Source organism: Aulonocara stuartgranti (genome assembly GCF_965226115.1).
Source record: "Aulonocara stuartgranti genome assembly, chromosome: 15".
NCBI classification, from domain to species: Eukaryota; Metazoa; Chordata; class Actinopteri; order Cichliformes; family Cichlidae; genus Aulonocara; species Aulonocara stuartgranti.
This window is the reverse complement of record NC_138951.1, coordinates 22,447,501-22,474,218: the sequence shown is the minus strand read 5'-3', so window position 1 is coordinate 22,474,218 and position 26,718 is coordinate 22,447,501. Positions and strand designations below refer to the sequence as shown.

Sequence of the window (26,718 nt, the reverse complement as noted above, 5' to 3'; positions counted from 1 at the left end):
CATAAATGACAACATGTAATGTGTAATCTGTGTAGCAATAAAAATCGATATTACTGCACGTCTTCCATGCGTGATTTGCCCCAGGCTCGACTCTAAATACTAAATAACAGAGGATCCACTACAGAGAGTAGAGAAACACAAGAGAGGAAACATGACCAAGAAGGGCCTGCTGGAGAGATGAACCACAAATCAGCAAATATTGCTGTCGAGCTACAGTTTAAAGCGCGGATGGGTCCACATGTACGTTGCATAAATCTGTGAAAATCAAAGGTAATTACTGTTTTTACAAAGTTTACTTAGTTACTTTATTTATACAATACAACAAAAAATGAGAAGCAGGAAAATAAACATGCATAGACACTGGGTCTATACTTAACTAATAAGCAAGAACATCTCCATATAGCGCTGTTTGATGTTCTTACATGTTTGTTTAAAAAGCACAGAAATTTCATCTCTGACTCAAATGAACTAGATTATATCTTGTTGTTGTAGCTCGACAGAGCTCACTCTACAACCCCACCCCAAATGTACTCATGCAAATATGAAGACATGCATGTAAACAAAACTAAGAGTCCTCTGCTTTTTAAGACTGTATGTAAGCACAGTGCTTTGATCTTCATGCTAGTAGGCATAATGATTACCATTATCGTTGGTTAATGTGTTAGCATGCTATCTTGTGTTAATTGGCATTTAACACAAACTACAACAGGAGCTGATGGTAAAAATCTCAGGGACTGTTGACAATATATAACAAGAACCACTGGGATGTGTGCATCACATTTCACACAGGAGTTGCTGAGATATTTCAATGAAAAGAGAAATATGTCAAATTTATGTAGGAGTATCAAGCATCAACATGATTCAACAAGTCAAACATCAGAATTTCTACCATTTGTCACGGAAAACAAGTTGACATTTCAGTCTCCACCAAAAAAATGTCAAGCAGCTGATGGCAGCTGATGTGTGAAAAGGTTTGTTACACAGAACCTTCTAAGAAGTATTCCTGTGAAACACAAAAAGGTCAGGCACTTTGATAAAATGCAAAGATGATTGGATTATTCAAATGTCTATAAAATGCTAATAACTGTCTAACAAATATAGCAAATCAAGAAACACTGGATTGATCCCTAAAGGTAGCAAGCAGTAAGTATAGCGAGCTATGTAGTCAGAATGTCCTTAGACGATTCCTGCTGTGTTTGTGAGGTAAAAGAAGCAGGAAGTGAAAAATACTGAGCTGTTGATGAACCATCTCCTAAAACGTGTCTATAGGCGTGGCCTTCTGGACCAGTAGGTACTCATGGGAAGCTGTTTAGTCCAAACCAGCCATGGTTCAATTGCAGTAAGAACCCTGCAGCATTCCAAGGTAAGGTGATGATAGACAGAAATGTGAAGTGAAAAAATTGGTGCCAATCCATCAACTTGCTGGTGTTAAAATAAAAGTCAGAGGACCACCATGTTTACGTCTACTGGGGGCCGTAAATGTTTGTATGAAATGTCATGGCAGTTCATTCAGTGGTTCATGAAATTAGCCTGGACTCATGAGCCAACAAACCAACATTCAGATACCACCCCTAACGCCAAGTAACAGGGCTACAAACTGGTGCTTGAAAAATCTGTGTATTATTTTTGCATATATATTTTATGTCTGGGTTTCAAAACAATGCAACTAAATTATTTTGTTGTGCAAATTCATACATTCCTTCAGACAATGCCTGCTTTTTAACTTTTGGTGTTATTACTCTGGGTACAAGGGATATGTTTCCCTTTTTTGCATTAGACAGCTGTTGGTAACAAAAACTGCTTCACACAGCACACCCGTAGCAACAGCCCAGTAACAACAACATAGTGTTTTTTTAATTTTGTGATTTTTCTTAATTGATGCTGCAGCTTCATTTTGTAATAAATCCAATCTGACGTGAAAGCAGCAGCAGCAGCAGTGGTGTAACATGCCTGCTGATGAGAGGATTTGAGGTGTTAACTCTCCTCCACCCCCTCTCCTGTCTGCTGTCCCTTGCTCTATTAACCCAAGCTATTTGCATGGACTGTTCTATTAGCTGGCTGGACAGCAGAGCAGATGAGACCAGAGAGAGAGGAGACAGCAAGAGACAGCAGCACGCAGCTTTGCAGGATAATGATGCAACCGCTAGAATCCAGACAGAACAATTTCCTCCCTCTCTTCGTCTTCTCTCTACCTTTCTCCACCTCACACACATCGCTGTCTGATGAGCCTGTCATGTTGGGCGATCGGCTTATCCATCTCTCTTTCTGTCTCTCTGTCTGACTTTCCCTTTCCTCCCTCCATTAAACTTTTATTAGTCCTCTCTCTGTCTGTCTCTGCAATGCACTCAGTTCCCTTTTTAAAATTACAACCCGTGAATTTATAGAACAATGTAATGTGGATGGAATCGTACTATCACCTCTGGTCAGTGATCCTGCCCAATAACTTGTTTCTCAATTTAATCTGCTTCTGAATGATGAACTTTGATTCGCCATATAACTATTATTAAAGCACAAAAATGAAATTTGGAAGTCTTGCTGATCAGATCCTTCCATCATCTTCCGGTGTTAGAGGTTAGATTTGTAGTGAAGATAATCATCAGTATGATCCATGATCTTCCTGGATCACCTTCATTTTAAAGACATTTTGATTCCTAAAAACAACTGAATAAATAAACATGAACAGATGTCAATATAACAACATAGAATCAAGCTTGTGTCTTTACATTAATAAAACCCACATGAATTATAATGGACCTCATTCACAAACAGTGCGGAGGCATCAATCTGTGCATAAACCATGCATACAAATGTTTGAAATGACAATGCAGCCTTTTATTTACCTGAACTAAAGTTTCACCCTGTCCCTAGCTCCAAGAAGTCTCCCCTTCGACACCCTGAGACACTCGCTGAATAATATTTTCAGTGCAGTGTAATCAGTTATTACTTTATTTTATGAATTACGTCTTCTACCCATTTATGTTAGAAGGACAGAGAACATGAGTTTATCTGTTTCCTGTCAATTAATAAGTCAGCAGAAAAATCCAACACGATTGTTTTGAAAAGTACTTTGTTTCACTGAATGTTCTTTTATGTGCTGCAGCACAAAAAAGAACATTCAGTGAATGTCAATGAATAGACGATAAGAGCATATAAATGATAAGATCATATTTGGAATGGACAAACATTGTTACAACTAAAACAACATCCATTTGCCAGCGTTCATGGTACACATAATTACCTCTTGACAATCTTGATCTTCCCCTCTTGACATACCTTTCTTATTATCGGAGCATCATTCTCAACCTGTTCCTGGTTGGAGGATGCCAGATTTATCATTTTGCTCACGAGTAGGTCTGACTTTGTGGTTATGCTTCTGTGATAACCAATCGAAGCATCAGCTCTACAAATTTTTGTGAAATCATCAACAATATGATCCAGCTATATACATTTATACATGTTAATCCACATTTGAACATGGACCCTATATTCCCTGGTTTTGCTGTCCATTATGAGCTGGTCTATGTTTATTATGTTTACTGTTGCTCAGGTTATGTTTTTATTTACCTTTGTATAAGATTAGCAAAGATGTGAAACCATGAGTAAAGTGGGCTGCTAGTCTAACCACGCTGACTGCACAGGTCCTCATACTGTTGCTTTCTTTCTGTGGAAGAAGTCACTGCTAATATCGCTTCTCTAACAAATAGTGAGTCAAAAATAATGAGAAGGCGCCATATTTGAGATAAACCAGTTGTGTGGGAATAACTGCTCACGTGTGACACATTATGTTTATTCCCATTAACACATTTTAATTAAAGTAGTGTAAAATTTTAAAGTTAAATAGGTTTGCCTTGTATGGTTCAAAGTGGTCATTTCAGCAATTCTGCTCATGCTTTGAATTTTTGAAGTACATTTTTCATGTAAATATATTTGTTTTTCTAAAGATAGATTAAAAAAGGATGATCTTTATACAATGGATGAAATTGGGGGGTTTTATGATCAGTGTTGCAAAAAATTTTAATTTAGGGAAAAACATACATTTCATTATCAGATTATATCTGAATACTTGCACAGTATTGAAGTTATTGCCACTAATCTGATGTGATCTAATCTACACACTTCTAGTGGAGCTGTATTTTTTTTCTTTTCTCTTTATCCAGATGGACTTTGGTAATTGTGGTAATCACCATGTCGGACCAAATGGGATTAAATGACGATGCAGTTCTGGGTGGGATTAGTGTTACATAAAAACATTAATAAAGTAATTGTAAGCAGAAGTAATTCCTTGTAAAAGGCAATACTAATCTCTGCTTTGTGTTTTCATATATAAATATTCCTGCAGAGACAATTTTTTTGCTTGTTATACATACATGTCGATTTACAAATACTGTATATAATCACCAGAAACCATTTAAATGATATTTTTCTTACTCTTTTGGAATGGGAAAACATTCTTCTAAGATAAAAGTGCCCCAAAAAACCTTATTTGATAACAGTGCCCGGTTATAGGAACCCAGGAGCATGCTGGGAAAAACAACAGTCTCACAATGTGACGACCAACAATCAGTTTTTAACATATTGCCTTTTTGTGCACAAACCGTCTGCCTTCCAAAGCTTGTGTACCTGCCCGAAGTATCTCTGTGGGCAAAAACTGTATCATATATCAAGGTAAAAGTGCCGTCTGCTGGTCAGCTCTGTGGTTAGAGTGTGATTCATGATCTCAGAGCTTCTGAATGGATCAAATTGGAGGCGGACAGCCATGTGCCAGAGAGCCTCCTATCTGCCTGCCAAACAGTCCTGAACCGTCTGCCTCTGACTGAAAATGATCAGCCCCTCAATGTGGCTGTAGAGTAAAAGCCCAGGCCTCAAATCTTGACCCTCATTCTACTCTGTCTATATTTTTTCAGTCCAAACTGTGATTCATTCATCGAATTTTTAGTTTAAACATGGTACCTGAAATCTACAAATATACACTCAATATCAAATGATCACAATGCAACTCATTTTGGATCTTGGTAGAATACACAAATTTGTTAAGCTCCAATGAAAACAAATCTCTCTTTTTGTTATAAATAACAATTCAGACAGTCTCTTTTTCTAATGCAGATTATATCAGATTGTTACTGATATACCTTCAAGTGAAGTTCAATAGAAGAAAATCACCCAAACCTAACCCCGCCCCCTTGAACTAAACTGTCTAAATAAACCCAGTTCTTACTGTTTTCAAAGCCTTTTGTGTTCAAGAGTTCAATCGACTTTATGTTTTACCTGTGACCCCTGAAATCCTTTCTCTAGAGCCATGTAAAGCCTTTTTCTGCTTAAAAAAAACAAGAGCACCTGCTAAGTTCCTGATGCTTAACAAGTAACAACACAACTGGGAGCCTGCTGTATTTGTTTCAACATCCTTGTGTGGGTGTTAACTTGTGTTTGACAAAGTCTTCACGCTTGAGCGAGTCACTTAAAAGCCAGTCAGCTAAATGTAATGTAACGTGAGGCGATGTTTCACTCGGCTAGAACAGCGATATATTTCATCACGCTCGATTTGAGCTGATGAACGGTCGACCTCCGACGTTAGAGGCCACGATGATCCATCTGCATTCTGGGTACTTCTAGCTGTCATTATTGATCACTTCAAACAAGGAAAACACACCCGCTCCCTCCCTGTACGTTCACCCTCTGTGCTTTGTTAGTTTATTTAATCACTTAATGTTTAAAGAGTTGTTTCTTCTTCTTTTTTTTCTTTATATCTGTGTGTACATTGTGCATAATGTGCATGTACGGTATATTTAGTATACTGTGTGTACTTAGTGCACAGACTATCTTTGCCTTGAGCAGTTCTGAGGCATAAACTGGTGATTACTGGGGCCATATATAGCTTAGGGCTCCATGTGTCTTATAAATCTGAGCTCAGAAAAGTAAAAATCTTGAACATGTTTCAGGCGAATTCTGTTGTCATCGCAGGGTGAAACCTTTTAAAAATGTTTTGCTGCTGGTATGTAGAAGTGGAACTTTTTTCACTAGCAGTTCCCTCTTCTACACACCTGTCTCACAGGCCTCAGTGCACTCTATTTATAATCAGAAGGCAAACAGTACATTTGTGTGGCTCTGAGAGTTATAAACCTAATTTAAAGAGCATCATCCCTGCATTTTATACACGATAAGAAATTATACAATTCTCACTAAAACTGCATTCATGCTAAAAAAAATTTTTAGGTCCCTTATACAGAATTTGGGATTTGAGCTATAAAAAATTTAGCACATATGAAAAATACACTTTGGGGAGCTATACAAAAGTTTAATTTAATAGGTTATTTAACGGTAGTCCTACTTAGGCTGCTTCAAAAAAAAAAGTAGAGAGAGATCGTGTGTGTGTGTGTGTGTGTGTGTGTGTGTGTGTGTGTGTGTGTGTGTGTGTGTGTGTGTGTGTGTGTGTGTGCGCGCGCGCGCGCACGCACAAAGATCTGTACGAGCCTGTTCAGGCTTGTCTCTGCACACTTCATCATGCTGAGCTGGAACATATTGCAGTTGTTCGACAAAAGCCAGAAGGAGGAAAGAAATTCAGGCTGAAATGCTGTAATCATTACAATCGAGCCAAGTGAAAAATCTGTGTTGTGTGTTTGTCTGCATTTTGTGTGCATGTTTGAGTGTGACTTTACATGCATGTTACTTGTGCATGTTTGGATACATAAACTTTGTAAGTATGCCTATGTGTGTGTTCTTCTACTCTGTGCAGCCTCTGTGTGCAAGTTAAACAGAAGTGAGCTTATGAGGAGGAAGGAGCACTTGTTAGCATTCGAGGTCTCAGACAGCTGGCTCAACTCAGCGATAACAACTCAGCTGACCTCGACTTGGAGAGGGTCACCTGTTGGTTTCCTGGTGCAGGTGTATATAAGCACAGAGGTCAAGTGAGGCCTGTAGGTTTTGAATCAAGGTTGTTTTGTGTAAAAGCTGCAAGAAATGTTATTCATTTATTCTAACATGCTGAAAAAAACTACCAGGACAAAGCAATGAAATGCACGCTGTCTTGTTTCAGTTTTTTTGGATATTCAGTAATTAGTGAATAATTTTGTCTTGGTGTTAACTGAAAAGCAGACCACTTCATGCCCTGAGACAATTGTTTGAATTCATTATCTCCTTGTTATTAATTGTTGGTTATGTTTTTATTGTTTAGGAGGAAGAATAAGTAGTTTTTATGAAATTATTGAAGAAAACTTTGTTTTTGAAATCCCAAGTTAAGCTAAATTGGCAATAGAACGCCTTGCTTGGGTGATGTATCCTCCGGCTGTTATGAGTTTGCCAAGAAAGAGGAAGAAACAGTGGCTGTGTATACCAGGTCCCAATATAACAGGTAATATCACTGTACAGTCCAGATGCATCAAACATTAGATCCTCGTCACACACTATGACTCTGAAGTAGGAGCTTTAAAGGTTACAATACATTTTACATGTGGCAGCTAGAAGTCACTTCATTTAAAAATATCACTACAGGTTGGAGTAACAGCTTGTAGAAACCTATGGGGTTGATTTCTGTGGAGGCGCGGCTTGCTCGTTGCCAGCTGTTTCATCTCGTTTCAGCGCACCCCAACACAGCAGTGTGAGAATTGAAAGGTGTTGGAAGTCTGACGCTTTTGAGAATCTGATTAGTTCAACGTTTCGTGCACTCGGGCGTCTGCTCCGTCACCTGTGTTCATTTTCCTGTTGTTTACTTCTCCCTCTCCCCTGTTCATTTGTTAATTATTCATCTGATCTTGTTAATCGCTTCACTCAATTATTTGCTCATTCAATCCCTAACTCGCTCATTAGTTGATGCATGTTTATGATGTATGTGTTTAATCTGTCCATCAGCCTCTGCATGCTTGCTTTATTTTTTCCATCTCTGCTGAAAGTTATTAGTGAACTCTGCATGCTGCTTAGAGAACAGAGGCCCAGCAGCTCCAAACTGCAATAAAACTCCTTCTCAACTCGCGTGTGTGTGTAGGTGGGTGTTTACTGCAGAGTTTTACTTGTAATTATCAACAGCTCAGCAGGGGTGACTGATGGTGCTTTTGTGTGCGACTGTGCACAGGTTTTGGTCTTTGTGTGTCTGTGTGTGCCCGTGCATGGAGATGATGTTGGAGGGCTTCGGCGTGAAGCTGCATCCAGCTGTTTGTAAGATCATCAACAATTTCCTCGCACTGCACGAGTCCAGGCAAGCAGAACATGGATTTTCAACCGAAAGAACTTTACAGCCACATTTCAGCTACTGCATGAAATAATTAATAACTATTCTGATAATGATAAAATAATAAAAACGTGACCTACGAAGAAGAAAATCTGCTCAGTTGTCCTTCATTATAATATTTTCTGCTTTTGTGCCAAATTATAATGAATACGGTCAAATACCTGAATAGAGCAGTGAGCTTTCTAATACAAAGTTACTGTTTAACTATTAATTTTGGTTTTGAGCATTTCAGACTCATCACCAGTCTGAAACATAACAAAGGAATGACAAAAGGCTGTAACTAATATCTGGCCATGCTTAAACTATAGGTACTTTTGACAACAACAAATATGCTGCACTTCACCTTGAAAAGTTGTTATAACAAATGCATTACTATGTAAAGCAGGGGTGTCAAACATAAGCCCCAGGAACCAAAAGCAACCCGGCAAACACTTGAACCTGGCCGACTGGACAGTTATGATAAATATAAATCTTGTGTTCTATTTTCAGGACATCTTTCCTTCTCATAAAGAGTTTCCTCATGGCCATTCCCACTGCACCAAAGTAACGCATAAACATTTAAGTGACAAAAACATTCCTTTTTTTCATTATTATAGAAATATCCGGGGGGTTTGGGGGGTTCGGCGTAATAACAAAAATTAGTACATTTGTGTGAATTAACAAAAACGTTGTTTTATGATTACATTAGAGTCTGAGCTATGAGCTACCAGAGCTTTCTCTGTAATTTTACATATTTCTTACAACTTATGCCCAAACTGTTGTGGCGATAGATTTCTTACAGCAGCATTTCTTTATTATGCAGAAGAACAGAGATGTGCTGTTGAAATAGCACTTCTATGTTTCCTACTAAGATATCTGGGAAGTTAAATGTTACATATCTTTACACTCTTATCTGCCCTACTCAAGACCAATGTGGGATGTATGTTGCCAACAGTGTAAAATGATAAAACAACCTACCTCTGCAGAACAGCCACTTAAAAAGTTGCACATAAAACAGCTCTTTCTTGCACTCAGTGCACTCTTGCTGGGATGTTAGAACTGACACACAATTAGACATTGACCTTGTTTGGCCAATGTGACTAGTCAGCGCCTATTTTGGACATTATTTGCCAACGTATCAGGTACCATCACATTTTTACTCATGGTTTAGTTTATATTTAGTTTCATGCAGTCAAAAGGAATACAGATTTAAAATTCTGGATGAAGAAATCCATAATTAGTCAAGAATCAGCAGAATTGGTAGGAAGAAAAAGTAGGAATAGTGTAGACTAAACCTCAAATGAGTATAATGTAATATTTAGCTGTGTACTGAATCTTATGGCAGAGCACAGTGGTTCACATTAGTCTTTGAAGGGCCTTACGAGGTCATCCATTAGTTGAAAGGTCAGTGGTTTGATCTCCATCTCTGCTTGTCTGCATGTCAAAGTGTCCTCGGGCAAAATACTGAACCCGAAATTACCCCTAATGTTTCCATCGGTCTGTGTGTGTGTGTGAGTCCTTAAAGTGCACATGTGTGAATGGGTGAATGCAACTAGAATAAACGAGCTCTAAAAACAAAGCTCTATATAAATACCAGTCCTCTAATTTATATATTAATTGTACACTTAATGACTGGGAAATGGTGCAGTTATCAGGTAATATTCAAAAAGATTTCTGACCCGAAGTTAAGATCCTTACACCCCCTCTGGATGCATGTACTGTGCACCCCATGAGGTTCTGTGTTGAACTGTCAAACACACTCTATGCCTCCATTTTCTTCTCCTTTTTTCCATCCATCTTTTACTTTAAAATTTAAAAAACCCAACACACACAGAACACACATCTGCAGGGATCAGGCAGTATTGACTGTTCTCTGGGTCCAGCTCAATTTAGATATGGCCTGAAGCAGAAATGAGAGAAAATGGCAGAGAGAAGTAAAAGGGGGGAAGGAGATGGAGAAGGTAAGGAGAGGAGAAAATGATCAGAAAAAGAAGACAAAAGGAGCTGCACAGCACAAGAGTAATACACAACATGCTCAGCACAGGAGGACGACAAGTAGTGGATGTAACAGCAATCCTTCAAGTGAGGAGTGGCAGTGACAGGATGGTTGACAGGCACTTACACCAGCCAATCGATGAAGATGGATCAATACGTGACTGGACCAATCGATGATTGCCGCAACCCCTGTGACACACACAAATCCACAAACACACACACACTGTGCCATTATGTGGCCCCATTCACATTGTGTAGGTAGATATTACATAAATTCTGCAGTTAACTATCAAATAATATCATAATTACCATATTTCAGAGCATGAAATTAAATTAATTTGTTTTTAATACTGATTGGTTACACTGGTGTGCAGGTCACAAGAAGGCCAGGCTGAACTGTACATTTATCGATGCGATCCTGTCGTCAGGTTTTCATTTTTCCATCTACAGATCAGCCAGAGTGTTGAGATCTCTTCCAGTCCTAGGTCATTATGTTCCAACCCCTCACAGCGTGATGAACTATTTTATCTTGCACGCAAATTAATTATGTATAAGACCCTATTCCTGATTGGTTCCTCCATTTAGCTCCTGCTGAGCTCATCATTTTCATTGTCTATCCTTCATCTAGCCTTCCACCATGGCTGAATTGACCAGTGCCTGACTCCTGTGTTCCAATCAAGCACTGCACCTGTATAAAAGCTCAATCAAACTGTCACTCAGCTTGATCCTCTGGCTCACCCTTGTGTATTTCTGCACTTGGGTTAAGGAGGAATAGCCAAAAAGATCACATTCTATGTAATCCTTTTTTTAAGCTCAAAGAAAGCTCTATGCACATGCATAGAACTGCCTCCATCAGTGTGTGTGTGTTTCACGGGTAATTACGGTTCTTTTTTGTTCTTTTGTGAGAACCAACCAAAGAGTCTGACAAGTTTGAGAACTGAAAACAAACCATTTGTACCTGATATGAAAAGCATATGTATCCAAACGTACTCCCACAAATTCTGGACCCACTGTAATCTACTACCAATGATTGGGAATCAAATGACCTAAAACAAAGGTATACTTCCTTGCATCCCCCATTGGTTGACTTAAATCAAGTAAATTTGTCAAGTCAGTTTATTTCTATGGCACAATTAAACCCAAAAACAGTGCTGCACAACAAGCAATTTAATTAACCTAGCCCAAAAGGAAAGAGTTATTTTTTTATTGCATAATCGCAATTAATCTTTTAGTAATGATTTCCCTTCTTCCTGTTTATAATCTTCCAAACCTCCAGATGGGTTTGGGGGTTCAGAAGATATAATCAGTTTTGGCTTAACTTGTAGTGTTGTGATGAGATTTACGCAGCACTTTTATAGCTACAACACTTTTCTTCAGCTTGCTTTATCTGAGAGACATGAAACACTAAAATAACACAATAGATGCAGCAGTGCAAAACACAACACCAGCCACTGTGTGTTTCAGACCGGGCGGCTTTTTACATTTTACCATTCATGCCCAAAATATACGAGGACTTAAAAACTTTTTAATCTGCTTCCTCTTCTTCTTCTGCATCTCACCTTCACAGCTGAAAAGTGGATTTAAGAGGTGAAATCAATGAGACATCAGAGCTTCACTCAAATCCACCATCAGTCTATTTCAAGGCGCAGCTCTGCCTCATGTTTCAAACATGCAGCGTATTTTTCTCATAATGTAAATCCCCGTAATTCTCTGCACTCATCAACAGAGCAAAAGATGCCAAAGAAAAGCAGCAGCTGGGATAAAAAAAAAAGGGCAGAATCCAAAAGCACAGAGGCTAAAGAAAAGTCAAACAAATCTAATCAGGTATCAGAGCAGATACACTTGTAATGTCGTCTGCTCGGTGATTGTTTCGACACACATTCATCTCAGAGACAGAGCAGGACGGTTAGCTGAGACGCTAGCTGTGGTAAAGCTGCTTAGCATCACTGTCACTCTGCGCTGTTGTAGAGCACCGGGGTGCTTCGCAGCTCAGGTTCCACATCAGCAGATTACCCACAATACACCAAGGGGATTTCCTCGCCTCACAGAGAGCTTTCTGCTGTGGTTTGTGCTGTTCGTTAGACCCAGTGTAAACAGTGGCACACTTAAGAGGAACCACTGGTGTTTTTTGACTGGGGAACATCCTGGACTGGAATTCAGGATAAACTGGGAACATTGGAGGACACAGGAACCTGCCTCAAAGTACTTTAAAACATGTGGTGCATATTAGCATCTTTGCTACTTAAAGCCTAACATTAGGGGGGAAAAAATGTTGTGTAGATATTTCTAATGATGAAAGAAACAATATTATATTTCTAATGAAGAATAATAACTCAGTGACTATAACACAGAGTTACAGTTAATAAAATATAATATCGTTATGAATATAACTTATTCCATCCATCCCTCCTCCCGCTTATCCAATTCAGGGTCAGAAGGGGGTTGGAGCCTTCCTAGGTGACAAAGGGTGAGAGGCGGGGTACCTTTTGCACCAATCCAGAAACCTAACCCCACTAACTGCATGTCTTTGCATATATAATTTAATACACAATAAAATTATGCAAATTGCGAATCTCTTGCAAATGAAATCTAACATTTATATCAATTATTCCTCATTATTAAACCATCAAAGTTCTTCCATTCTTTATTTAGTAAATCTTTTTTCTGAGATGAAGGTGATTTTTTTTGTATCTTAGTGAACAATGTTTGTGTTATTGATCCTCTGATAGTGCAAGGTCTTTTAGTTTGCCCGATCGTGCTTTGGGTACAACTGATCCAGTTGCCATGAAGTGTTTGAGAGTGCTATGAACTGCCCCCTCAAAACCTGTAACTGAGCCAGGATTCGATATTGAGAGAACTCATCTTTGCTCAGAATAACAAGTGGGCTTCAGACGCTTTCGTTTGAAGCCATGATTCCTAGAATTGCAATGCTGCACACAGTGAGCAAAAAAATAGGTAGACTTTGGATGCAATCTGGTTTATTTGACTAAGACTGATGAACAGAAACAAATCTACATCACCACCACACAACCGTCAGTGGATGATCTCACAGAAACATGTGAAATGATCAGAACCCTTTGGAAACATGTAATGTTACAGGGAGTGCAGAATTATTAGGCAAGTTGTATTTTTGAGGAATAATTTTATTATTGAACAACAACCATGTTCTCAATGAACCCAAAAAACTCATTAATATCAAAGCTGAATGTTTTTGGAAGTTGTTTTTAGTTTTAGCTATTTTAGGGGGATATCTGTGTGTGCAGGTGACTATTACTGTGCATAGTTATTAGGCAACTTAACAAAAAACAAATATATACCCATTTCAATTATTTATTTTCACCAGTGAAACCAATATAACATCTCCACATTCACAAATATACATTTCTGACATTCAAAAACAAAACAAAAACAAATCAGCGACCAATATAGCCACCTTTCTTTGCAAGGACACTCAAAAGCCTGCCATCCATGGATTCTGTCAGTGTTTTGATCTGTTCACCATCAACATTGCGTGCAGCAGCAACCACAGCCTCCCAGACACTGTTCAGAGAGGTGTACTGTTTTCCCTCCTTGTAAATCTCACATTTGATGATGGACCACAGGTTCTCAATGGGGTTCAGATCAGGTGAACAAGGAGGCCATGTCATTAGTTTTTCTTCTTTTATACCCTTTCTTGCCAGCCACGCTGTGGAGTACTTGGACGCGTGTGATGGAGCATTGTCCTGCATGAAAATCATGTTTTTCTTGAAGGATGCAGACTTCTTCCTGTACCACTGCTTGAAGAAGGGGTCTTCCAGAAACTGGCAGTAGGACTGGGAGTTGAGCTTGACTCCATCCTCAACCCGAAAAGGCCCCACAAGCTCATCTTTGATGATACCAGCCCAAACCAGTACTCCACCTCCACCTTGCTGGCGTCTGAGTCGGACTGGAGCTCTCTGCCCTTTACCAATCCAGCCACGGGCCCATCCATCTGGCCCATCAAGACTCACTCTCATTTCATCAGTCCATAAAACCTTAGAAAAACCAGTCTTGAGATATTTCTTGGCCCAGTCTTGACGTTTCAGCTTGTGTGTCTTGTTCAGTGGTGGTCGTCTTTCAGCCTTTCTTACCTTGGCCATGTCTCTGAGTATTGCACACCTTGTGCTTTTGGGCACTCCAGTGATGTTGCAGCTCTGAAATATGGCCAAACTGGTGGCAAGTGGCATCTTGGCAGCTGCACGCTTGACTTTTCTCAGTTCATGGGCAGTTATTTTGCGCCTTGGTTTTTCCACACGCTTCTTGCGACCCTGTTGACTATTTTGAATGAAACGCTTGATTGTTCGATGATCACGCTTCAGAAGCTTTGCAATTTTGAGACTGCTGCATCCCTCTGCAAGATATCTCACTATTTTTGACTTTTCTGAGCCTGTCAAGTCCTTCTTTTGACCCATTTTGCCAAAGGAAAGGACGTTGCCTAATAATTATGCACACCTGATATAGGGTGTTGATGTCATTAGACCACACCCCTTCTCATTACAGAGATGCACATCACCTAATATGCTTAATTGGTAGTAGGCTTTCGAGCCTATACAGCTTGGAGTAAGACAACATGCATGAAGAGGATGAAGTGGACAAAATACTCATTTGCCTAATAATTCTGCACTCCCTGTATTGGGACACAACCATACAAGAAACACACACCATAGATGGAAAGATAAGGAGCCAGGAGTAGGAAAAGGACTTATCACCCTAGTACCACGCTTTTTAACACACTCAGGCTGTGCGGCTACTGAACTCATCCTCCACATTTCATCAAGAAAATCAGGTTTTTATAAATAAACTATATACTCATTCTTTTATACTTTTTTTGTTACCCAGCATAAAATGTACAACATCTGTAACTTTGCTTTGCAACCTAATGATTACAATAATTTAAATAACAAGTACTTGTTATTAATCTCCTCCACAGAATGTGTTTCATCCTGCCTTCCTTCTCTCACCCAACCGGCCACGGCAGATGGCCGCCCCTCCCTGAGCCTGGTTCTGCTGGAGGTTTCTTCCTTCCCACAGTCGCCAAAGAGCTTGGGGGGGGGGGATCATATAATTGTTGTGTTTGTCTCTGCATTATCTCTGTATCTATTATTGCAGGGACATTTGTCCAGTGCAAAACTCATGCCAACAACAAAAACATCAACCCTCTGTAAACTCGATTGATTGGTTGAAAGGATAATATTCAATCAACAAGAAAACTTCAGTTTTTTGTCAATGGACACACCACCTGACTTACATGAATGACCAATAAATCTAACCAGTAGGCGGTTATTTGAAGGTCTGCAAGAAGACTGATGATATTATAGTCAAGTGCTTCCACTTTAAAAGTCTAGACATCTAATGTGTTACAAATCACCAAATCTGTGCTTACTGGGAAGAAGCAAATAAAGTAATGCAGTGGGTGGTGTTTATACTTTTTGGAGGTCAGACCTGTATTTTTTTTTCTCCACATCCGAGCATTTTCGTAGAACATCGATATAAAGAAAATGTGAGCCTCGAGGTTGTTTTATGTTTCTTCCATCTGCTTTTGATACCAGACTCTGATCATTCATCACCAGAGCAGGTAATCAAATAAGCAAGCCTGACAAGAGATAATAAAAATCATTTAGTGTCAGAGTTCAGAGGGATTTTTTCTTTGTGTATTTTCGAGGCTTGTGATCTGAGAAGGATGACAAGTGTTAGCGTGGGAGGCACCAGAGCTAATACAGTGATTAATGTTTAGCTGCTTGTTGTGATTCATGGAAATATGACTAAGTAGCCGACTGAGTGTGAAAGGACACTGACGCCAGTGTGCACATGTAACACACACGTTCACACGCACAGGCAGGGCAGTGCTGAACGACTGCATGATCTAGTTAGTAATAAGTGTTTGAGCATCACAGGGTCAAAATGTAATCAAATAATTAGTAAGTGACTGAATGGACTGTTGGGTTTTTTCTCCCTGCAGCACTGTCTGGTTGCAGGAGAGATGCCTCCATTTTGGAGCAGTAACAACAAAACACTGGAGTGTTATCACATCTTCCACTGAGGCAAAACAAAGAAAATGACAAATTGTGTGCTACGCAGTGTGTGTTGTTCAGATGTGCTTCAGAGGACAGAAAGGATGATAGTTTTACACATTTTTAATGTTTTTACACCAGCTTCAATGTGGCTGACTGTGGAACCACTTTAATACCATTATTTCTCCCTAGGGCCTTGCCTGATAACTGACAGCACAGACAAATGAGTATAATAGAAATAGGAAGATAAACTAACAAAAAAGTAATCACCAAAGACGGTTTGTGTCAAGTACATAACAGACAAGAGGGCAATGACCAAATGGGTGAGTTGGAGGATGACCTTTTAAAGAGGAGGCTGTAACTCCTTCCAAGACAGCAGAGGGCTTGTCATAATACTGTATTTTAAATTTTTCAGGTAACAAAATAAAGCAAACGTGCAGGAGTTTGACCTAAAATACTTAAATAAATCTTGTCTTGTGCAAAAATAAACCCAAAAAATACCTTTGCAACAGTAAAAGTGTGTCCATAGTCAAAAATGGTCATGGTTTAACAGCAAAACTGCAATGTAAGTATAATGCAGCATTTCTGCATCCAAAATGCTTTCAGACACTTTTTGTTGCCTGCATGTTGAACTTAATTTCCAAACAATCAGCCCTTTGGTATTTTGTGTTTCTATTTTTTGTTCTAATTAATAAAAAGATCATGTACGAAAAATCTAAAGGAAGCTGCTCCATGTGAGAAACTAAAGGAAAGGATATTCAACAGACAGCCAAACAATGTTTCCAACATTCTTTCAACCACATGGTGAGGTCTTTTAACCTAAAACGCATGAAAAAAAAAAAGAAAAAGAAAGGAAAAGAAAAGAAAAAAAAGAAATAAAAATACTTCCTGTGATATAGAAAAACACTGGTTAAAAAATAAAATAAATAAAATAAATAAAAACAAAACATGAACCTGTGCAGCATGTCCAGTCATGAAATTTCCTCACTAATAAATATTCCACAGTTCCACACACAGTTCCACTTTCAGTGGATACTGAGGTGCATAGTGCGCAGGTGTCGCCAGCTTTCTGCAGATTCAACCACTACAGGCCTCCAAACATCATGTGCCCTTCACATTAGCTCAAGAACAGTGTGCAGAGAGCTTCATGGCTTCTCCATCTGGCAATCTGATGGATGACTCTGGGTTTAGCGGTTGGAGAACGGTACTTGTATGAATATGTAAAGTTGGATGGGGTATTATGGTGTGGGGTTGTTTTTCAGGCCCCTTAGTTCCAGTGAAAGTTACTCTTAATGCTTCGCATATCAACACATTTTGGACAATTTCATACTCTCAACTTTGCGGGAAAAATTTGGGGATGGAAACCTTCCTGTTCCAACATGACTGCCCACCAGTGTAAAAAGCAAGGTCCACAAGGAAATAGATAAGCAACTTTGGTGTGGAAGAACATTACTGGCCTGCAGAAAATCCTGACCTCAACCCGACAGAACCCTTTTGGGATGAATTAGAGTGGAGACTGAAAGTCAAGCTTTCTCGTCCAACATCAGTGTCTAACCTCACGAAACTACTCCTAGAAGAATGGCAAAAATTCCCATAAACACACCCCTAAACTCTTCCCAGAAGAGTTAAAGCTGCAAAGGGTGGGCCGGCATCATATTAAACCCTATGAATTATGAATGGGATGCTACTTCAGCTCAAATGAGTGTGAAGGCGTACGAGCGAATAGTTTTGACAAATAGTGTATAAAAGTGAAGTCAGTGGAACAAAATGTGTAAAATATATTTATGCATATTTTCTGCATTTGAAGATAGTGAGACAGTATATACAGATGATATTTCTCTCTATGGCATGTTGATAAAAGTGCTTTCGATATTTCTTCAATACATAAAAGTTTGTTTTTTAACAACTTGTCTTGCACTGAACATCACTTTTTGTTGTCTACTCACGCATTAAAACATTTTTCTTACACACTTCCTGTTTCCATATCAACCTATTGTGCATAACTGTAGGACATGTTTCCTCCCTGTACTGTATCAGCCCATTGTCTCCCTACTTGGATCTAATCCCTGCAGCGAAGCGGCTGTTGGGCTTATAGACTGTCTGCCGGAGAGCAGACAGAGGGAGGTTCCCCTGTTCACCGAGATAATAGCAGCGCACTGAAGTGGAGTGGTTTATACACACACGCACACAAGCACACACACCCCAACACATACACAGCTTCCTCAGCTCTGCATGTGGCAATTATCTCTCCTCTCAGCAGCTTGTGGCATCTCCCCCCATCTCCCCTATAGTCTCCTCCTCTACCACTTCCCCTTCTCTCCCTTCCCTAATCTCCACTTGACTTTTCTTCCTCCTCTTTCTCTTATCACCTTCTCTCTTCTATCTTCCTATCTTTGCTTAAGCTGTTTGTAGCTCTCTTCTCATTTCTTTCCTCTTGCATACACTCCACTGTTCCACCGTCAAACACAAGATAGAGACAGAAGCACTCCCCCCATACGCAGTAACAACCTGGACATCCTGCCTTCCCTTCAAAAATACAAATAAATAAATATACAAAACACTGCTTCAAAAGAAATTGTTTTCCACACCTCTCTGGACCCCCTACCAACCTGAACACCACTGTTCTTAATGCAGTGACGCTGCAACGCACAGACACAAACAACAAACAGCTTGAGGATCAATGTGAGATTCATACAGCTGCAAAATTAATGTATAAAATATACTAACCACACTGTAGCCCAGAGTTACCTTCAGTAGAGCTGGCTGTTTAATCAGATTTTAATTTCAATTATAATTTTGGCTTTTAGTGATTATGAAAATAAGATAACAGGAATGAAACAATTACCCTTTTGCAACTGTTTTGTGACCTCTTTCTTTTTTGTTTTTGCTAAAAACCTTATAAATAAAGAACACAGCTTCCCTTTTTAAACCTCGAGGATGAAAAGCTCGTGGTTGCAATGGTGTCAACTTGGGCTAAGTCAGCTGCTTCCTTGGCCTCTTGTTGCCCCTGTCTGCATCTGCAGACATCCTGCTGAAGAGATCAGCAGGTATAGGTGGCTCTACCAAGGCAGACTTTGGTCAAAGATTGAACTGAATCAGCCACCACATTTTTCATTTATTACGTTTTTAATAAATTCAGTGAGTTCATAATTAATGATGTTAAATACTCAAGATCATGAAATAATTGTCACTGTGCTTTTTGCCTTCCGGTTAATTGAAGATTAGGGCTAATTGAGTAGCCTTAGTTTTCAGTGCTAGGCTTTGGCATTGTTGGTGAAAGCAGCCCAACCTCAAAAATACTTTTCAGTTCAATGTTATTTATATATGCCAAATTACACCAACTGTTGCCTCAAGGCACGTTATCCTGTGCGGTAAAGACCTTACAATAATAGAGATAAAATCCTAACAATCACACGACCGCATCTGAGCAAGCACTTGGTGACACCAGGAAGGAAAAACATCCTTTTACCATTAAGAAAACTCCACCAGAATCAGGCTCAGGGAGGAGCAACCATTTGCTGCAACCAGCTGGGACCGGGGTAAGAGGTGGGGTACTTACAAGCACCCAGATTTTAACCCAGGACCTTTTCACTGTGAGGCAATAGTGCTAACCACTCCATCACCTTGCAATCATATATTAAGTAATCATCTATTATAGTTTACCAACTGCATCTCTCTTGCCGACACATTTACCCCCTGTATACACAAACTCGGAAATCGTACAATTTCCACCTGCACTGCATTCATCTCTGTGGTCGCAGCCACAGTCTTACCATCAGGGGTTACGGATCTTATAGATTCCTGATCTCTCCAAGCCTGCAGGCAATATGGAACCTAGCATCTTCAGGTCAAAAGCTTGCTTCTCTAATCTTTAGCTTATCCTTGCCCCACTGGGAAAATAACAGACCTGAAGCAGCTTCACTAAACCTGCTGTGTTTTCGCTTCTGGTGCTTTCCTTTAGAGTGGTAATCTAAAATTCTTCTTGGTTTTGTGTCTTTCTATTTAGCTTTCAAGGTTCATTGCTGAGTTGCTTCTTTAGAGAGATGGCCTGTCAGTCAATTTCCTTGGACTTGGTTTCTTTAGATGGGGCCACTGATTTTCAGCATAAGCAGAAATATTTCTGAACATATAAATATGTTCACTAGACAAAATGGAAATGCTTTTCTTGTCTGTTTTGGATTTTTTTTTTTTTTACATTTCTGCACATAGAAGTAATGGGAACAAGCATACATCACCATGGTATCAAAACCTCCAAGTTGTTAAACCTGTGCTTATTTTTGTGAAAGGTGAGAACAGAAAATATTTGGCATTGAATCAAACACCTAAGATAAGGTTAACATTCAAACACGGCACGCAGTTCCCAGCTGCATCATTCCCATATCCGTTTGTCTTGTCTTATCCAATTTCCTTCCCACCAGCCCTCACACCACCTTTAATTTAAGCCAAATAGTTCCTCTTGGGAACCCTGCCAAGGTGTAGGAAGTACCTCCATGACTCTGCAGTAGAAAAGAAGGTGTTTCTAAGAATACCTCAGTAGCTACAGTCAAAGATTTTACTGCAGTTTTTCTTCTTTTTTCCAATCCTAAAAGAGGATGAGGCGCCTTCATTTTCCCCTGCCAAGTGCTCCTGTGATCTACAGCTACAAGGTAACTGAGTTAACAGATAATCACATAACAGCAACCCCCCTCCCCATCCACACACATGCGTGCAGACAGACACGCACACTTCGCTGTCCTATATGAGATAAATGAGCACCATCAGCCCCCTACCTCCCTGCTAACAGATTAATGTGTAAGCGTATCCCTGGTCCCCCCTTCCTACACATCCTTCTCACTTTTCTAACACACACACACAATGAGACACACAACTCACACATTTCTCAGTCGCCTTATGTCAGCTCGACAGTGAATTTCCCTCCTCCGGTAGCACAGCAGATGATGCAAACGATCGGCACAATGTGCACTTACGCACATTAGCGTGCACATATGGATAAACACTCAGAAATACTCACACTTGTGCACAGACACACACGCGCACACAGTCAGTGTTGGAAGCAGCAGACAAGCTATGACTGAGTCAGACATCAATCTCCTCATCACACGTCAAAACACATCCGCACACAGTGATGTACATGCCGGCTACGCTAACAGATTATAGCCTGTGAAGTTGTAACCTGCTGTGCTCATCACCATCAGCCACAGCAGCAGCAACCAATCAGGACATGACCATGTTCAGCACGACTGCCAAAACCAACAGTCACCCAACAAACACCCACATGCAGCTTCCTCTTAGGGAGCTGGGTCACCATGAGCTGCCTTGTAACCTTTAACCTCCTAGGACCTGGGGTCCACATATGTGGACATCACATTTTGGGTAATTTAGACCAAACTACTTAATTTTGCTCTACAAGGGCCTGATATCCACTTACAAGGACATTATACTGCTACTGTTCTATCAAAATTTTAAACGAATATCCTCATATGTGGCTCTCATTTTTCTTAAAAACAAAAATAAGGTAAAAAATTCTTTGTTTTTACATTCATCGCGCCCCAATATGCCCAAATATCAAAGAGAAATTAAAAATGCATGCTGTGGAAGAGTTCGGGTCTTAGGAGGTTAATCACACAGCAAACACTGGCTCACATACACATGTGCAAAACAGGACAACGGATGTTCAAGCTGGACATGTACTTCATATACTATGAAGTAATATACTATACATATACTAGTAAAAAAAATCATGAAAAAAATGAAAAGGATTGCGATCTGTAATCATGTTTTGTGGTATGGGACATCAACGCCCCTCCATGAGCAGCACCAAAACCCTCAAAGAGAACAGAACTGGGATGAAGATGGGTTGCAAAGCAGCTTGTAGACACACTTTAAGCAAGCTGAAGGAGCTTAAACAGCATAACGAATGTCTGAAGAAAGTAGCATGTTGAACATTTGTCAACTAGATGCATAGAAGGGCATGACCTAAAGCTACACTCAAATCCATTATCCATTATCAAGTAAGTTTTCCCCGATGTTTGAAGGAAGTAAAATTTAGTTATATAGCGCTTTTCACAGATAAAAATCACAAAGTGCTTTACAACACAGGAAATGGGAATATAAAAACAATATAACAGTAAATAAAACAATGTAAAACAATAAAACTATAAAACAGCATAAGAAGAAATTAATCAAATGCTTTTCTAAATACAAATGTCTTCAGCTGTTTCTTAAAAGAATCAATGGAGTCCGTGCAGCGAAGAGACAGTGGGAGAGAATTCCACAACCATGGTGCCACAGTCTGAAAGGCCCGATCCCCACGAGTTTTAAAACGAGTGCGCGGTACCACCAGCAGTCTCTGATCTAATGACCTTAAAGCCCGAGAAGATGTATGTGGTTTCAGCAGGTCAGATAAATATTGAGGAGCCTGACCATGCAGGGCCCTAAAGGTTAGAACTAAAATTTTAAAATGAAACCTAAAATTTACAGGCAACCAGTGAAGGGAGGCCAAGACTGGAGTGATATGCGATCTTCTCTTGGTGCCTGTTAAGAGACGTGCTGCAGCATTCTGCACAGTCTGAAGACGATTTAAGGCTGATTTGTTAAAACAAGTAAAAAGGCCATTACAGTAGTCTAAACGAGAAGAAATAAAAGCATGAATAATCATCTCAAGTTCAAGCTTTGATACCATTAGTCTGGGTTTAGAAATATTCCGTAAATGATAAAAACAGTTTCGGACCAGCTGCTTAGAATGCTGCTCGAGCGACATCGAGCTGTCAAATACGACACCGAGATTTCTAAGGCTTGATTTTACATAAGGACCTAAGAAGCTGATATGCTGTCTAATTTATGGGACCATGTGGTCTGGAGCAATAATTAGAGTTCCATGTCACTGAGGTCAATTAGGAAAAAGAGGGGGGGGGGGCATAGCAAAAACCTATAAATCTATATATAAACTGTTAAAAAAATCCTTTTCACTCCATTTTTCATTTTATGTTCCCACAGCTTCTGTTATTCCCTGATTTAATTAAAGATCTAAGATATATTGCACAACTCAGGTGGATCCAGTGCATCTCACTGCCGCTTAGAGACTCCTGAAAAACTTTTGGTACTGCAGTTTGGTACTTACTGTTTTGATCTAAAATGAAGACAGATTCAACATTGGCATGGCTTTTTTTTCTTCGCTTAATGTTATTTCCGTCAGTCAGAAAGAGATTTTGCACTATTTTTTTAGCACAGGAGAAAGTTTGCAAACTAGATGCAATGCTGGTTCTGCTTTGAAATCAAGGAGCAAACAGACCACCCAGTGTGTGGGTTAATCATTAGAAACTACGTCGGGTGGATAAACTTTGCTCCCAGACTTTCTAGGCACATCAATTATGGCTGGGTGAGAAAAACCCAGGAAACAAAACTCAAAAAAAAAATTGTAAAAAGAAAAAAATTATATATCAATGCAAAGACGTGGCTTTGTTGTTGAAAGCCTAATAGAAACAGAATCTCAGCAAAAAAGCCGTGTTTGTGTATCCCACACAATCTCAACCAACAACACTGGACCTCTGAACGCCTTCTACAAGTGCCTGGAAGTTTTTATCTCCTGAAATATACAAGTAGGGAGCTGCTGTCAATGCGGCAAGCTCCTTATCTTCCTGCTGAGCGTCTTTCCAACAGAGGAAGACGGCGCTCTGCTAAGAGGATTTCTATTTTGGTTTAATTTAATTTCTTAGCGGACAGGCGGATTGTAATTTGGTGGTTTCTCTATGAAAACGTGTTGGTTCCATAATCTAAATTTGTTTTAGTACAGATAGGGGATTCATTACGAACTCCAGGAGTTGCTGCTTTAATTCGGTGCGTGCGCGCTTATGTGCGCACACATACCTGTAATACTAAAAGCTGATCTGTGGTGTTGTTGTGTGTTTGTTGATGTGTTTGTTTATGCCTGCAGGCAACATGAGTTTGTTTTGTGTGATAAGCTCTCCTTTTATGCAGGGATGCAAACTTGTGATAGATTTATACATAACTCTGTAGAGTCTGCCTGTAATAAATAGATTCCTCCAGAGGTTTGTCTTTCAGGTGCTGCAGAAACATTTTGCTACAAAGAATCTGCACTTTCTCAAGCTCGTCTGTCGTCTTTAACACAACACACGTTGTATTGTGTCAGACTTCTCTGTGTGTTGTCATTTATACTTGTGCATGTTCGTTTTATATACTGCACTCTGTGGTTTTGTACCTGTAGTGTCGAGTGTCTCTCAGGGCTCGATCACTGGGGATGCGTTCACTCTCTCTCTGGTTGAAAGCGTACAGAGTGTACGGGTCGTCTCCGGGCTTCCAGCGCCGAGCGCTCAGGTAACTCCGCTCATCAAAGCCCTCCAACATGTCCTCCCACTCTGCATCTGAAATCTGGAAATCAGTCAAAGCTGTTAAAAAGAGAACTAATGATCACATGTAAAAGAGAAATGCACTCTCATCAAATTTGATGCGGTATAACAGAAGACAGAAGATGCAGTTTCTGTTTGTTAAATCAAAATATTAAATAAATCAGTTTGCTCTGTTTTATTTCAGTTATATCAGCCTAGGTGCTGAAAATGAAGCCAACAAGAAGTGCCAAACGGTCACTTGAGACAGGCTGCAAAAGGGAGTCATTCCCCTGAGGTGCCCGTGCTAAAACATCCAACTTAGACCATGAAAAAAATGTGTTTTAATGTGGCATAAAAATGTGTCTTGTCTTTAGAGCCCATCACTCCTTTTTTAATAACTGCATTAGGACTAAACTTTGTTTTTTAACTCACTCATGTTGGATTTTCCTCAGGCTTAATAGTGAGTGTTTCGACTGACACGCGTAGCTGCTAGCTGTGTGCTAGTGATAAATATGGTTGCCGTGTGGTACAGCCCTTCCAACAAGTCTGTGCTTCAGTTTTGGTGAATGAGAGTCCAGCATTGTATTAGTCTGACATGTTAATTAGCGGACACATGTGATTAAAATGGCAATTTCTGGTTCCTGAACAATGGTGCAGTAGAAACGAGTTAGCTTGCAGTGGGCAAATGCATGAGGCAGTCAACACAATGAAAAGATCTACCATGTGTTCAAAATCATCTTTGACATATAAGAAAAGAAACAACGTGATGTAATCTTAAAAAAAAAAAGCATCAGGTTCACAGTTATCTTTTTCTATTTTATCAGTCATCAGAACATTTGAACTAGTGAACGTTGGATTTATTCACACATGTTCTTTGCTGCTCACAGCAGAGAGCTTTTTAAAAGCATCTGAAGAGCTTTTAGGGGTCATTTTATTTAAGGGAGATTCAGAGAGCTTTTCAGTTCCTGCTTTTTGGTATTTAACAAGATGAAGGCCGTGCTTCAGTTTTTCATCCTCTTTGCTGCCTGCTTATTTTGTGACTAAACGCTGCATTTTTGTCTCTCGGCAGCTTGTTTGGTTTGTACTTTGAAGTTGTAATTCTTCATTATGTGATGCTCTAAATCTGAACTATCCAAACAAACAAACATGGAAAAGGGGCGCACCACTTTTCCTCTTCTTGTTACAGACATTTAAGGGCACAAATCAGCCAAATACACCTCTAAATAACAGCTTTTCACACATGCATGTTATTGCATTGTTGCACTGCTGCCAGCATTGTGAAAAGCCCAGTTTGGATGTAGCTTGTTAGCCAGTCAACAGATCAATGAGGCAATTAGTCATCAAGTCAGTCATCCAGCATGATGATCAATTAAATGTGTCAATGCAGTATTGCATGAAAAAGAGAGGCCCCAGTCACACAGGCCAAGACACCTGTCAGCAACCGTGAGGCAACCACCGGCCACGAGGGAAAAATTTACATTCCCCGACCAGTTGGCAAGTGGTTACTGGAAGGTCACAGGTATGCAGTGCAGAGGTGTGCAGAGCGGCAAACACTGCAAACTGTGACAAACTAGAAACAAACTGTTTGCATTCAATAAGCAATAGGGCATTTCGTTGCCTTGTACTTGTGACATGTGCAATGACAATAAAGTTGAATTCTATTCCATCCATCCGCTTATCCTTTTCAGGGTCGCGGGGGGCGCTGGAGCCTATCCCAGCTGTCATAGGGCAAAAGGCGGGGTACACCCTGGACAGGTTGCCAGTCTGTCGCAGGGCTAACACACAGGGACAGACAACCATTCGCACTCACTTTCATTCACACCTAGTGGCAATTTGGATTATCCAATTAACCTATCCCCACAAGCTGCATGTCTTTGGACGGTGGGAGGAAGCCAGAGTACCCGGAGAGAACCCACGCAAACACGGGGAGAACATGCAAACTCCACACAGAAAGACCCCGGCCTGATGGTGGAATTGAACTCAGGACCTTCTTGCTGTGCGGCAACAGTGCTAACCACCGTGCCACCATGCTGCCTTTCTATTCTATTTTATTCAATTCTATTCTAAGGCACAACTTACTTTGAAGGGGAGCGTTCCTAGTTTCTGGTTTGCCTCACAAATTGGTAATTAGTAGTGAAAGTATCACTAACGC

The 26,718-nt window shown here is 39.9% G+C and overlaps 1 protein-coding gene across 3 annotated transcripts in view; it reads right to left on the bottom strand.

Annotated features, from left to right (window-relative positions):
- galnt14 (UDP-N-acetyl-alpha-D-galactosamine:polypeptide N-acetylgalactosaminyltransferase 14 (GalNAc-T14)) overlaps positions 1-26,718 on the bottom strand; it is a 244,046-nt gene that overhangs the window by 170,135 nt on the left and 47,193 nt on the right. For all 3 annotated transcript variants that reach the window (XM_082505539.1, XM_082505537.1, XM_082505538.1), the window contains exon 2: positions 24,440-24,609. In XM_082505539.1, coding sequence (XP_082361665.1) covers positions 24,440-24,609 — 170 coding nt within the window. The remainder of the gene's footprint in view (positions 1-24,439; positions 24,610-26,718) is intronic.